This window comes from Rhea americana, unplaced genomic scaffold (genome assembly GCF_003343005.1).
Source record: "Rhea americana isolate MKP2758 unplaced genomic scaffold, rheAme1 scaffold_5, whole genome shotgun sequence".
NCBI lineage: Eukaryota > Metazoa > Chordata > Aves > Rheiformes > Rheidae > Rhea > Rhea americana.
The window spans coordinates 4712020-4727297 of record NW_028186645.1 but is presented as its reverse complement, the minus strand read 5'-3'; the positions used below and the strand labels follow the sequence as shown (position 1 = coordinate 4727297).

The following is a 15278-nucleotide window of genomic DNA, read 5'->3' as shown; positions in this document are numbered from 1 at the left end:
ACATTTCTGACATTTTACCTAGACTAGACAGGAAGGTAACTGTACAGTCAAGTTGGACAATAGAGCCCTGGTCCAACTGCTACTCCATCTTACTGACCATTTTACTGGACCACTCCGATCACCAAAAGAGTGGGAACTGTAATCATCATCTAGAGAAATCTTTCCACTGTTTAACTCTATGGGTTTGTTTTTAGAAAATGTTTAGTCTAATACCAATCTGTGTTAACTGTATCTACAACAGAAGCACACTATTTAAATTTTGCTACTTGACACTATTTGTGTCAAGTAATGATACCAATCTGGTTCACTATCTGAGCCTGCAATCAAAATAYTAAGTTGCATCTTAAAATCATATAGTTACTGAAACTTTTAAATAGTTACATGTCTTAGTATTTTCAACTATRTAATTAAAATTTCTTTTCTGGAAAACTCTCCTGTATTTTTTAACATACCTCTGTATAGTGAGGTTGGATGGAATGAGAGTCAGTAGAGAAAAGGCATTCCAGGAATTCCATTTCCCCAACGGATAAATCAGTACTAAAACTTCGAGAGGCAGACCTTTGTCTCTGTTCATAAGAGACYTTGATGCCTGTACCTATAAATCTGTCACAAAAGGTAAAAATTTAAATATATAAAAAAATTGCTACAATTTCTTCAAAATTAAAAAAAATATGTTTTCTAATTATAGTAGATTCTAGCACTGGCAACAAWGATAAAGGAATACACTTGCTATGTATATTCAATAATGTTAAGTGTAGAGGAATTTATAGTCTACTTTATACCTCTTAACTTTAGGTGCATTTCACCTGAAGCTGGGCATCTAATATCCTTATATGAACCACGAAAGAGCCAAATTCCTCAGAAAATCTAGATTATATGCATAAAGTAAAAAAAAAGATATATGCTCCCCGTAAATACGCTATAGTATGCCCTGTACTGGGACGGTACAAACTCCTGGAAATACTTTTTCCTAGCTATCTTTATTATCTTGTTCATGCTTACTTCATATCCTTACTGATACCCTATTTTTCATTAAATAAAAACCAAAGCTCCTCCAAAAAGAAATTCTTTTGTTATCATAAAAATGGTCCTATAAAATACAGGTATTTCTAAAGTAATCCTTTACTTCATTGTCCTGAGTCTGCAGATTTGTGTGGTCAAAATTGCCCTGATTTAATCCATCTATTCTAGAAAAGATTTAGTTTAAGTTTTTATGTTTATCCTTTTTTTTTCTTTTTCCTAAAACAATCTTGGACAGCAAATTTCAAAATTCAAGACTATTTTGAAATTAACAAAAAAGCCTACTGAGGTTCAAAGTATTAAATGACAATTCCAACGGAAGTGAATTTATTCAAGCTTATTCAAAAGATATTTTTTCTTTATTAAATTTATGAAGAAGTAAARTTATACCTAAGGTGATCATGAGAACAAGCTTCTGCAAATACTTCTCGGAAGGACAGAAARTCTTCTGTTGAAAACTTAACAGGCTCAATCTTTTCTATTCGGGTAAAGAAATCCCGAGCCATTGGTGTCAATGGGTTAAGATTCAGTGAACTTTCAGGTGGGGGTAAAGGGTCAATATGAAGTACAGACACTGAGAAAGTTCCCACTGCCAGTCTAAAAAGAAGCTCAGGCCTGGATTCATCCACTGAAACAGATCTGGATGGAATAGCTGAAATACAAAATTAAGTTCAAGTAATTTTTCAGTAATAATACATACATAACATCATCTCACTTGTGATTTTAATTTCTTTTCAACAAGCTGTTGAATAACAATTTATTTCCAGAACTATCTAAGGATCACAATGCAAAACAGCATTTTAACTTACACGTCCTTCTTAAGGTAGCCTGATGAACCATGTTGGCTGTAAGTGAAGAACCTCTTGGTGGCTGTAGTTCTTGTTTGTTACGATCAAGAAAATCACCCCAAGTTGGCTGAAGCTAGAAGAAAAATATATGTAATCTGAAATTTGCAAAATAGATGTTTACAAACATGCGATATAACATAAAAACAAGGTGAATAAACAACACAAAGATGACAGTGAGTGAACAATCAACAGCGTGTCATTTCATGGCATGTTACTGAATTACATGATGTAAATATGCTTTACTTTGGGCTACACTAATTCTACAATAACCTTATGCACATATTTTTAAAGCAAAATAAAGTTGCTCTCTCAGTAAGCATATGCGCTCATGTTTCTCTGTAGAAAGCACGATTGTTCTCTACAGTTCCCATTRAGCAAAACGCAACAGATTTGGGAAAGATAGAGATATTAATAAAATAATTTGCAATTTTATACTTTTCATTGTCATTGACTTTATGGTCTACATTAAGAAAATCCCAAATGTCAAACATGCAGCYATAAAAAAAGTTGAAAGTTCCTTCATAAATATGCTATATAAGCTTCAAGGCACTTGAAAAAATTTGCATTCTATTTTCTGTCTCGGTAGCCAAACATATAAGAAACTTTCCAACACACTATTCCCTTGCAACTATGGCAATGATCAGCTACAAACGCCTGTACATCCTTAGGGCAGTTATAGAATGATTTTAGGCCTACAAAAACACGTAGAAAGATGCTAGACAACACAATTGTCATAGAATATTGCAATAGTTCCTGATACTGCAAAAAATATTCACGCAACTGTTTCAGAGAAAAATGCTTATTCCAAAAAGGTTTTAAATGTACTTGATACTATACCACTGTAGTACTCAGTGGAGATCCTGCTGGTGTAGTTGTATATGTACTGGTTAGAGACAAGTCTAGATCCATAGTTGGAGGGTCTCCAAGAGGCGGAAGGGAGGAAAGGCTGTGAGACATGTCCATTTCAGCCATTGAGAAGAAAACTTCTTCTTCTAATGAGAACCACAGATATCAAAATGTGAGTTTTTTCTCGTGAAAAACATTAACTACAGTTTTAACAATAATTTATTTGTAACATCAGAAATCTAATTGATAGACAGAACATTAACCAGCTAAAGTTATTATTTTCAGCAGTTCCAAGCTTTTTTGCATTAAAGCTGGCAGTTCGTAAGAATATGAATACAAAAACACTARAAACCTATTAAATACTAAGCTTATCAAATGCTCCATTTTCATATTCAAGTTGGCATAAATTCATATGCTTGCCATTTTCACATACATCAAAGAAATTATGGAAAATTTCAGTAAAGAAATTATGGAAACAAGAATATAAAAATCAGAGAAATAAAACTTTTATTCTATATTTAATTTTCTTAACTATGCAATCAAAAGGATAATATTGCATGTATATTTACCCTGCCATACATTAGCGTACAAACTATTGAACAGTTTTAACAAAACATTGAACCTAGTCTAAGMTGATCCCTAAATTAGGCCTTACATTTTTATTTAAATTTTAATTAAATGTCAAATAATGCATTACTTTATGCCAAATTTCTTTTGATACTTTAGTCAGAAAGATTAAAAGCTGAACAATCATTTTGTACAGTCTTAACAGCAGGTTGTTTGCTATGCTGCATCATCTTTGATACTTGCCACGACTTGAAGGCGTTCTGGCAGTCTCTGCCTCATAGAAGCTTTGCTCAGATGATGCTCCTGCAGATAAAGACTCTTTTCTTAAATAACGTTTCAATTCCATCTGAATCCGATACTCATCTTCCTGTTGCATTGGTCGGTTCTTCCTATCTTTATTTGACAATTCTATCCTGCTTAGGCTCTCTGAATTCAAAAAGAAGTATATAAACCCCACTGTTACTTCCTTACCAATATCATATGGAAATTCAAAAAAAAAAAAAAAAAAAAAAAAAAAAAAAAAAAAAAAAAAAAAAAAAAAAAAAAAAAAAAAAAAAGGATATGAACATATCTATCTCCTTTGTTGTTTTTACACTAGATAACAAGGAAAAAAAAAAACTTCTCATCCTGCAGTAGTGTAACTGCAGTTGTTGAATATTTAAATATTTAGAAAAATATGGACAAACTAACTCTATCACTATTTCACATGTTTTCTGTACCTTCTTCAACAGCATAATGCACAGAAAGCYTCTCTGGTCAAATGGAAGATATAAGAACTAGAACTGTTTAGATCTGACCTTCTCCAACTTCCCTTTCCTTATTTTTCCCATCTCTTGTCCTATACTATGTTCACTTTCCAAGTCTTTTTTATTACTTAGATTTTCATCACAAATACAGACAGTGTGCAAGTAAAACAATAACTGGTTTATAGCCCAAATCAGAGAAACTGCGAAGTATTTTGCTAAAAGCAGATATAAAGCAATAGCAAATTTACCACAACAAATACACTTTTCTTCCTATTCAAAGGACTTGTCTGCCTGCATTCCTTTGCAGTTCACCTAAATACTTATATAACATTTAGGAAACATGCACTTGCCTGGTCCAGCAATAGCTGCTACCATGTCCAACAGAAGATGTACCTGCCTTGGTGACAGAAATAGATGCATAGAATCTATTTGTCCATCTACATCCAACTTTTAAAAGAGGATAAAAAAGAGATTATTTTCATGAACACTCAAAAGAAATTTTCTTTAAAACTCTCCAATCAAAAATTAGTCACTGGTGTACACCTTCACTGGTATAAAACAGCTGAATTCCTAATCGCTCCTTTTTCACTGTTTCTGTTATCTGTTCTATGCTTCTTTTACACAAACCACAGATTTTGTTGTTCTAAAAGATACAGTCATTCCTGTAATACCTTTACCTTCTTCTAAACACCAACAGCTTGAAATTCAACTGTATATTGCTTCCACTTAGGAAGATTTTGATAGCTTAGCAAGATAATTGAAGATGTGCCACAGAGTTTATTTGCTTATCCTAAATACACAATTGCCTAAAAGTAAAATTGAAGATGACCATTACATTGYTAGCAGTTTTGCTTCTTTAATAATTCTAGAAATAAGCAACAGTATAAAGTCAGTATTTTGTACTGAAGAAAGCCTTAAAAWTTGCAAGGATTGTCTTCAGAACTTATCTTTAGTACACAGATTAAAATATTTATAAACTTTCTTCTTAAACAGTGGAATGTCTAATCATTTTGATATGATATAAAAAAGCAAAACACTTTTCATCCTTTAAGAGCAGTTTAAAAAGTTAAATTTATCTTAAGGACTTGAACAGATTTCTTTTTCAATAGTAGAGTCCTATATGCCCAGATGTTCTTCCAAAAAAATGACCAATTAGTTGTGTGCACACTGTCTTCTACTATCTTTTCCTTTCTTTAGAAAAAGTAGGAGAATAAAATTAAGTGTATCATACTTGACATGAATTGATACATTGTCTTTTGCAGTATACATGCTTGAAACACATACTGAAATCAAAGAATTATGTTCCAACATAATTGAATTTCCAGATCTAAAAAAGGTTAATTTATTTATAAATATGCAAATCCCCTGCCCATGATGTTCTTGTTAACAGAGAACACTTACATACTTTTTCCTATGCTATGTGCTATTTCATAAGAATTCTATAATCTTGAGCAGCSAGTGTAAAGATGTCTTAAAACATATAAGTTGGTTTTAAATGCAGAGAATCTTTAATTTTACTAGAAAAACACAAAATTTAATAAGACATCTGTCCCTTTAAGAATCTTACAGCTTTTTTTTGTGCAGTTAAAAAAGAATCCTACATGATTGTATTAATTTAATTAAAGACCAGGAAAGGATGACTAACCTTAGCTCCAGGAAGTACTTCATTTTGTTTTAATGTTAGGCTCATCTCCATTCTACCAATCAGCTTACTGATCTGTACAGGGTCAGAAGGAGTAATTTCTGGCAAGTTTCGTGTTAATTGCGGATGTGGCTCATAAGTGATTTTTGGATTCCAGCTAGGCGAAAGCTTTGGTTCAGTTGCCTTAAAATGTTAAGGAGAGAGGAATAAGAATATACCCCATTTCTTCTCAAGAAAACTAAAGCATGTATTTCAAGTAAGTTTATCACAGAAATGATAGCTTTACTCAAATATAAATTTGATAGGAATACTAAGAATCAGATTAATAACCATGAAAGAAGCTAGGCGTATACCTGAAATCAGGCCTTTGCAGAAGAGTGATGCAAATTTCCACAGAACACTGAATTATAGAGGATTTCCAGGCATTAAAGTTGCAACCAGATTTCACTACAGTACATCTTAAGTTTAGCTCAGTCCTAAAGTCACAATTTCTTTCTCCCTTCTCAAAATCAACAGAAACTGATTATGAAAAGTTATCAAATACAGATCTAAGTTCAATTCCTGTATCCGTCACAATGAGCCTAACATATGTATGTAACAATATATTCTACGGCTGATCACTTTACATTCTTACATAACATTTAATTTTACCAGCTGTGTAGCTGAACACACTGGGGAGGACTTTGCTGATGCAGGAAACTCATCCCAGAAGAAAGAGACACCTGAGAGCTGAAGTAACTTGTGAGCAAAGGCTGTGGGCTGATGCACGTTAATTCCAGAGCATTCATCAGCAGTTTCATCACAGTACATAGTTCTGGGAGACAAAAGCAAGGAAATAAAGATGGCAGAAATGGCATGCAAATTTTTACCTTTATTGGGATATTTGGCTTCTGATCTAAGTTTTTATATGCTCTTTTTCTTCAGATTATTTATAATGCCRTTGATTATCCCGAAAGGAGAAACCCCCACTCTTTGGGAATAGGTGGAAATTGTGATTTTAAAGACATACTATGGTAATTGCAAAATGCCTCCAGCGTGAATAGACCTTAGTACTTATGTCTAATTTGGTTATGAAGTGAAGGAGTCCGACCCATGCTACTATTCATGTTTCCATTAGGACATATACAACTCTTGCTTTAGAATGCAAGTTTTTGGAAAATCTGCCATATAATATTTTTATGATGCTTAAAAGCAYCACTTCAAGGTAATACTGTGTCAAAATGAAAGACTTTTACATTAAAATACTGAGAAACAGCATAAACAGTTAACTCTGAAAAAGATTCAAGTTTCCACCTAATAGGCTTTACAGGAGAAAAAAAAAACACAYCAATTTTCCAGAAATAAAATACATCAAACATCTGAAAAACAACATGCTATTTAACAACTTGTTTCAGTCTAGTTTTTAAAATACAGAAAAAGGAGAAAGGTTTGGGGAAGACAGTTCCAAAAGAAAATTAAGAAGCTTTACTGACATCTTTTCCCCTGAACTGAACACACAGTTCAAAATGTATAAACGTTTGTTTAAAAGCAAATGTATTTCATTGGTATTGCTCAGTAAGAATCAGTTGTATTTATCTACAGCATATTGCAAACAAAAGCATGTTTACACTATCCCATCAGTCAAAGGAATACTTTAAGAACATGYACAGTGTTGAAGTTCAAAGTATTTACAGAATATATGTTGGCTCTTCTAGAAGCTCACAGAAGACCTAAAATCCCATAGTTTCTAATTTTTCAGGACTATTCCAGTGTGTTCAATATATACAAGAGGAATTTCTAAGACAGTAAATGCCTTTCAAGGAAGGAGTGGCCTGATTTGACAATAGCAATATCCACTGGCTTTTGAATATTTGAGAATTTGTGTTCACTAACCATCTTTGGTTAAAAAAATGTGGAACTCTTCTGAAGAATCTAGTGATTAAATATCTTAAACTTGTTAAGTGCAGGTTGAATGAGACATTATTCACTGTCATTATAAGAAAAGGGAGTCTTTAAGAGGGATGCTCAAGAGCTAGGGTCTAATTATATATCAAGAATGTGTGTGCATGGGTATAATATATATTGCAGATAAAGAGGCAAAAATGTCCCTCCCTCCTCCCCCCCCCCAAAGATAATTCTAAAAGAAACATTCACCTTTGAATTCGGATTTCAAGTGCAGTTCCACTTTTAGAGTTTTCGGGCACATGTTCAATTCGCAAAACAGTATCTAAAAATGTAACTTTCACTCTTCTTAGAACTTAAATGAGAAAACAGAAAGATACCACACAGGGAGTTAAGTCAAGTTACTCAGTGATGACTTTTATAAACAAAATGAAAGATTGTTTTCAACCAGGGGAAAATCTCAATATTTATTTCAGTGGAAACTTATATTCAGTGGAAACAGGTAAGTTTAGTAGCGTAACAAGACTTCCAGTGACAACATAAGTTCCTATTAAATGTTCACTATGTATAGCCAAACCATTCACTGGTGCTTTCATGCAGAGATATTTGAGCAAGTCAAAGCTCTGCTTAAGTTGTTCATTGCATCACCATGTCTAAGTTCATAAACTCCATGCAGCATCACATTGCTTTGGCTGACTAGTTCTATTTCTAGATCTGATTTTAAATGTTTTCCTTAGTTCAGGTATTTCAGCACTATGCTCCTCACCACATCATGCAGTATTGAGCCTTTAGTTTATTCCACTCAAACTAAACAAAACCAGATGAACCCTTTAGTTGTTAAAGTGCATCTAATAACATGGCGAGATTATTAAGAAACATATATCATAACAGGTCAGCTTTTTGTAAAAACATCCTGAAAAACTGTTCTGTTTTCCTCTCAACAGTATCACCAATAAGAACAGTTTAAGTTTATATGATGAATTAAAATGGCACAGTCAAAGCTATGGCATCTTGCCAGCCATTCAAACACAGGTGTATCTGGATTTCTTCTGGTGCAAACACCAAGTTGGCTCCAAAGAAGAGTATTCTGTACACTGARGAAAGAATGTATCTATTTTTATACATATGTGGGCTTCCCCACTCCCTTGAAAACAGGAACAATTATCCTGCCTTCCTGTTTAAATTTTACAAGGCATGGTAACAAATGAAAATTTGCGAGACAAGTTATGGCAAAGGAGATCCAATTTTGTAAGACTGAGGCACAGTATAAACAGATTTAATTTAAGATGTTCATTCAAACCTGCACAATAAACTCATACCTGTTTCAATAGTTTCTGCAAATTTCTCAAGTCCTTCAAAAGGCTGGGACCCTTCTCCTTGYTCATCTGTCAATTTTTGGCTAAGACACTCTTTTGCGAGTTGCATACTACTGGTCATAAAACTTGACCAATACATAGGCTCAGACCCAGACGCTGTAGAATAAGAGAGGTCTTAATATATTAGACTGTGACTATTTAAATAAAAATATAGACAAAAATCAAGTAAATAATACATTTGGCACATTTAGAAAAGTTTCAACAGCTAAATAAGGAATCATATGTAAAAATGAATTTAGTTACATTGTCTCTTTACAGCCTCAACTATTATGAAATAGCTTTAATCTCCTTAGATCGTATTGATAAGGTTCTGATATTTGAAAATTCAGTACAAAAAATAAAAACAATGTTCAGCATAACCAACCTTCAGCACTCAAATAGGTGCTTAAGGGTGTACATGAATTCATTTCTAAAGCTACTTAAATTAGGCTGGTATGATTTTGCAGGCAAAAATCAGTAAAATGAAATCAAAGAAATTAAGAGTTATTTTAAGGTGTCTTACTCCACTTGAAATAAATCCTAGACTGGGAAATAATAAGCAGGTGTAAAACATGATCTTACTAAAGAATACATCTTAACTAAGCCTATCTTAGATCCTAAGTAAAGCATGTTTTACATATCTAACACAGACCTGAGGTAATAACTTTTAAACAATTCATTAGCAATATGAGAGTACAACACATATTAAGATGGACACATTTTGTTTCTGCATTAATTTTAAATCAATCTATCATCCCAACTAGTCTAGACTAGCATACAGTCTTTATGTCTTTATGATTCAGTTAAATGGTAGAAGTCAGGTTTACATTTATAGCCACCAGATTAATCGAAAGTACAGTCCTATATAAAGCCTATTGCAAGCCCATACTATAAACTTGGAAAGGAAAATGTAATCAGCTTCAAATGTAACGCTTTGGTATAGATGGAAAAGTATCAAATAGACTAGAAATTTCAATTTATCATTCTGGTCCAGAAACACCTACATGGCTATAAAAGCTTGATAAAATCAGCATTGTATTTTTTCTATTGTATTACTTTGATGGCAAAAACAACTACACAGATGCAATCAAAGTTTTCCCCTAACAGGGGAAGGCAGGGAAAAGTATGATCAATGAAGAGTACCAYCTGAAACTCTAAGAAATGGTGGTAAATTTACAAATGGAGTAAGTGGCATGACAAGCTCATAAACAAACCTGCAGATTTCCAACTCCCTTTTGCTTCAACAACAAACTGAAGGTCACTCTACCTACTCAATCATTGTTACCACCACTCTTTGAAAGCAATAATCTTACATCAGAAAGCAAGTTTGCTCAAGTTCAGTTCCAGTTAAGCAAATAAAAAGGAAATGCAGAATAAATATAAGCAACTGTAATTTTATTAGAAAAAAAGTTACTTGAAAAAGTAAGGATAATAGGATCCACACAGTTTTTCACATCTTTATAATGTATTAAAACCAAAATACTTTCTTCCRTTATCTCTACACTGTAAAAAAGAAAACAAATCTAAGTCCTTCAGACATCCATTCAAAAATTTCAACCCATTAAGAATAAATAAGGGTCCCATATGTGATATAATAACACATCGTAACAGAATATCTGTAGGTTTGACAGTGAAAATTTACTACCAGAACAGTCTAATCTAGATCAGCATTATATGGACACAAACAAGCTAGAAGAGCTCAGACAATCCTCTCAACATTATTAAAGACAGTAAGTATTTACAGTACTTAAAAACCATCATTTTAGAACATGGGAGCAATTAAAATGTATTAGATGTTGTCCAAATATACAAGACGACATACCTTCTACTCTAAAGTTGCTGAAGAAAGCCAAAACCCCACTACAGCTCCCCGCAATYTCACACTACTGTATTATCCTACAGCCATGTAACAGCAAAAATCCACAGCTACTAACACTGATTTAACAGCACTGGGCATTCTATACTTACAAAACCCGGCTAACAAAAACTTCCTTCCACACAGAACTTTAAAATATATTTTCACTTCAATACATCTGAAACTGTTCAGAAGAAGAGATATAGTAATAGGAATTTTATAAGCTTTTTAAGTTATTTAATAGAACAACACCCAATTGAGAAACACCTGAGAGGTTTTTTTTTTTTTTTTTTTTTTTTTTTTTTTTTTTTTTTTTTTTTTTTTTTTTTTTTTTTTTTTTTTTTTTTTTTTTACATTCTCTGCTGCTAAAGTACACAAATTAAAGGATGCTTTAACTAAGGCAAAATAACTATCTAAAGCAACCACAGCCTTTTACTTTTGAAAAACTGTAAAGAACCTCCTTATGAAAAATGAAAAAATAAGCATACCAAGCCTTGGTCTTGGTCTGAAGACCATCTCTAATCCTTTTACTTCTAATGCACAGTTATCCTGCAGCAATGATCCCCACGGAACAGATAAAGAAATTGACTGGATAAAGCCATCTGTGACTTCCAAAGGTGCATCTGCAGACTCCAGGATTTCATTTAGACACTAAAAGAAGAGAATTAAAAAAATTACTTCTACAATTTGGAGTATTATAATAACAAATGAAACATACACAGTATATCAAAAAATGATTTACACTCAGCGAATCAATAAACTGGCCATTTCCCAGAATTTTGATGCTCTCATAATTTGTTTCATACTAATTACTGAGCTTTTAACATAATACAGATTCGTCTGGGGATAACTGTACAATCTGTGCTTTCGGAGTATATCAAGCTCTATTATACTACTGCAATAAATACTGCAGTAGTGGCACAAGCCAATCTATTCTTTTCCTAGTAATTCTTGAAGAAAGTTGAAAAATGGCTGGCAGAGTAAATATGTAAGATTTATCTGTTTTCTATGTATTTCATTGGATGTAATGCAATGCTCATTTTATATTTCTCTGTGACAATGGAATGAAATAATCCCCTTCCACTGTATTTCGTACATGTCATTTCTAATTCAAATTTTAATGACTTCAAAGTAGTGCTCAGCACTAATAAGAAAAAGTAAAATCAGAACTCAGTTGCCAGACTAGTATTCTATACACACTGTACCATTACTAGAACCCTTCACAGTAACATTATAAATAATGCTACAATCAAATTGCTCTAAGAAATACACAGTGTGAAGCAAAATGGATGAGAAAAATGGAATACTGGTCCTGAAGAAGTAATGTAGTTTTAAAAACAAACAAACAAACAAACATTTTCCAGAACCTTTTTAGTTCTGGAAAATATTCTCAGAAAAGATTCTATTTCTGCACTGTATAGCTTTCATAACAACTTCAAAGAGTCCAAGCAGCCTGTTATCCAAGCAAACATATTCTTCCTATTAAAAGACTGTATGGTTGAAAAAAAGAAAACAAAAAGTGTAATTTGTATTCCCAACCAAAAGTTCAATCATTTCCATTTCAACTAAATAAAGCTTTCTATGCTGTTCAAACAACATAAAGTCAATCTCAATCACACACCAAATTTGCTGAGTGTAACTTTCCAATGTAGACAAGACCTTGATCAAGACKGTGGTTTCAAAATTAGGACCTAGTGCTCTATAGGCAGAAAAGTATGTTTTCGACTTTACCTCTTTGATTATAGTCACTAATTTCACCTGAAAAATTCAACAAAAGTTTAAAAAAAAAGTTTAAAAGTTATTTACAAGTCACTTATAATTATTTTTAACATTTATTACAATTATAAACATTTAAAAAGAAAAAAAAACAAAGAAAATTTTAGAAACAGAGGAAAATGAAATTCTTCTGTCTCCAGTTATAATTGGCCCATCATGKTAACTTGTAGCTCTTGCTTAGAGTCTTAATAACTTTGCTTTTACTATTTTGTTTGTTGTATGTTTGTCTTTTCTAGTTTCTGTTCCAAAGTCCATAGAAGCAATAAGTGACATTTCCTTAAAGAAACAAAATCTGAAATATCTTCATGATAAAATTATTTGAGAATCAAATAGACTAAAATTCAGTAACATTTAAACTATATTTTGATTTAAGCGTAATAACTGCAGAGATGSTAATAACATCTGATAAGGCAAAAAATAATGATGCAGTAAGAAAACTGTGATATTTGAAAGTATCATAGATTTATTTAAATTAATTTAGCCTGTAAAAGTTAATTTATCTTTAAAAGTAAGTCAGTTAATTCTCAAATCTATTTTTGAATAAATCTAAAGAAATCAGACTTCTTTTTGTCAGCAAAATACATGCAAATAGAAATTCAACTATTTTACTATATTTCTTATTATTTTAAAATAAAAACTTAGAAATTCCCACTTTTAGACAGCAATGCTTTATAGTTAAATTAATTCACAAACAATCCTGTTGTTCCTACTAACTAATSTTTAGAGCATTCTAAGTGAAATTTTAAAACTGAGGCACTATGTTCACATCAGGACTTGTTCCCACATCTTTGACAGAAAGTCTCCAGTTGGAATCAAAGTAACATATCACATACACTGAAATTCAACCACAAGTATCACGAGTTACATTTTGATTTTTATTAAGCAGTTCAGGCCCCAGCAGACAAAGAGGTTACAGGAGAATACCTGAGGCCATTAAGGTTTCTCTATAATTTGTAAACACATGTACAACACTGGCTAAAATATTTACAATACTCTGATGAACAAAGTATCCACAGAATGGATAATATAATGTGCAAAACTATAGCCATCCTGGTGATTCATATAAAACAAGCTTACAATGACTAAGAGGAAAAAAAGGAGCTGTAATACTTCCGCAACATCTGCTTTTGCAATCTGTCATATGTGAGAAAGTCACGTGCAGAGAGCCTCTAGTACGTCGYATATTGTTTACAAGCCAGAGAGAAAAATGCTGATCTCCAAATCGGGAATATAACCTAAGCAGTACTGTATATACATCTAATTACTGAGTATACATATTTAACTTCATTTACTACCCTTCGTAACTGCTACTGTTTCAGAGTGTTTACATTTTAAATACTGTCAGTTTGTTTAGTGAAAATTGCTCTGAGATCCACTAGAGGGCATTGCAATTCTATCAAAGCATACCAGCCTTTCTTGYTTCCTACAGAAAATAAGAGCAGTTCTGTGCAGAGCCAGAAAAACACACAGACGCAAATACAACGTTGAGAATTTTTGCAAATGTCTTTCTACTGCCACTCTCAAATACGCTTTCAAAGAAACAACTAGTAAAACGTTATTTGCAAATATCAGATACCCATATGTATTTTAAAACCTACCCAGTATAGCCTTATACTAGTATCATAAAAAAAATGTTTTGAAAATAGTTTGTAAAACAGTAAGTCTGTATAGCTAGTTAATCATCTCTGCTACCTTGGAAGTCAACAACTCACACATACAAGAACATGCAACTTCTTATGACTAGCTTGCCTGGCAGGTAGAATTCAGTAGCATTGGTAATTCAGCCAAGAAACCATACAAAATACTTACAAACGTGGACATAGCTCCTTGGATTACTACTATAGAATACCTGTATGTATCTGCATATGTACATATGTATATATGTATACATGTACATATATACAAGCATACAGATTAGGACTGAAAAAAGCTTCTATTGGTTCAAAATGTGACAGTCCATCTGCTATGTGAACTCCAACAAAGCTGCAGCTTTACACTTCTTGTCAACATATACCTTCACCATTTCCAGACTTGGACAAAACATTTTGAAATTTATGTGAACCAAGTTCAACATAACATTATCCATAAAAGTCAAGATGGTTCTAGGCTGAAGACTAAACACAGTCAGAGCAGGGATAACTTTATGCTTTTTAACATCTCTATTAGCCAYTAGTAAACGTGCTTCTCAGCTACTACAGCAGCAATTTCTAGTAGTCTGAGCAATAGCAGCTCCTTTTTCTCCCTGAAATGTCAATAGTTCTTACTTCCTGGTTAAAGCACAATATACACTTTTGTTTCATTTGTTTGCATTTCTCAGAATTAAAATAAGATCAAAACCAAAATCTGGCTAGAAAAAAAAACTGCAATGAACATCCAGTTTTAATTTTTCATTCTGCTCACATAACAGAGAAGAGTTCCCCGGACAAAATGCTAATTACAGCTCTAACATTTTTACATAAAGGAGSCTGGGTAATGAAAACAAAGTGGGTGGCAGCGGGGGGCAGGGAATCAGCTGTCCCTCAGACGCAGCAGGAGGTGAGGGGCTGGAGAGCCAGCATCTCTTACCCACTTATCCAGCGGGACCTGCGCCAAGGAGCCGGTGCCCTGGTACAGATCCAGGCTGAGCTGCTCCAGGCTGAGCTTCTCCTGCAAGAAGTGGCCCAGGTACCGCTGCAGCAGGTACCGGCAGGCCCTCTTCTTGATGGACTCCGAAAACGGCCACGGCATGGCGGCGGCGCGCCG

General features: G+C 33.3%; 1 protein-coding gene across 4 annotated transcripts in view; it reads right to left on the bottom strand.

The window, feature by feature from the left end:
* The window catches only part of ATG2B (autophagy related 2B), a 42333-nt gene extending 27065 nt beyond the window's left edge, over nt 1-15268 (bottom strand). For all 4 annotated transcript variants that reach the window (XR_014897360.1, XM_085317481.1, XM_085317482.1 and 1 more), the window contains exons 1-12: nt 15102-15268; nt 11249-11411; nt 8870-9022; nt 7803-7905; nt 6321-6483; nt 5673-5852; nt 4374-4474; nt 3525-3703; nt 2706-2860; nt 1830-1941; nt 1411-1672; nt 453-603 (exon numbers count right to left, since the gene is read on the bottom strand). Coding sequence is in view for 3 of the 4 variants with exons in the window: in XM_085317481.1 (XP_085173607.1) it covers nt 453-603; nt 1411-1672; nt 1830-1941; nt 2706-2860; nt 3525-3703; nt 4374-4474; nt 5673-5852; nt 6321-6483; nt 7803-7905; nt 8870-9022; nt 11249-11411; nt 15102-15263 (1884 nt within the window). In the remaining variant the exon portion in view is untranslated. The remainder of the gene's footprint in view (nt 1-452; nt 604-1410; nt 1673-1829; nt 1942-2705; nt 2861-3524; nt 3704-4373; nt 4475-5672; nt 5853-6320; nt 6484-7802; nt 7906-8869; nt 9023-11248; nt 11412-15101) is intronic.
* Between the last annotated feature and the right edge of the window lie 10 nt (nt 15269-15278).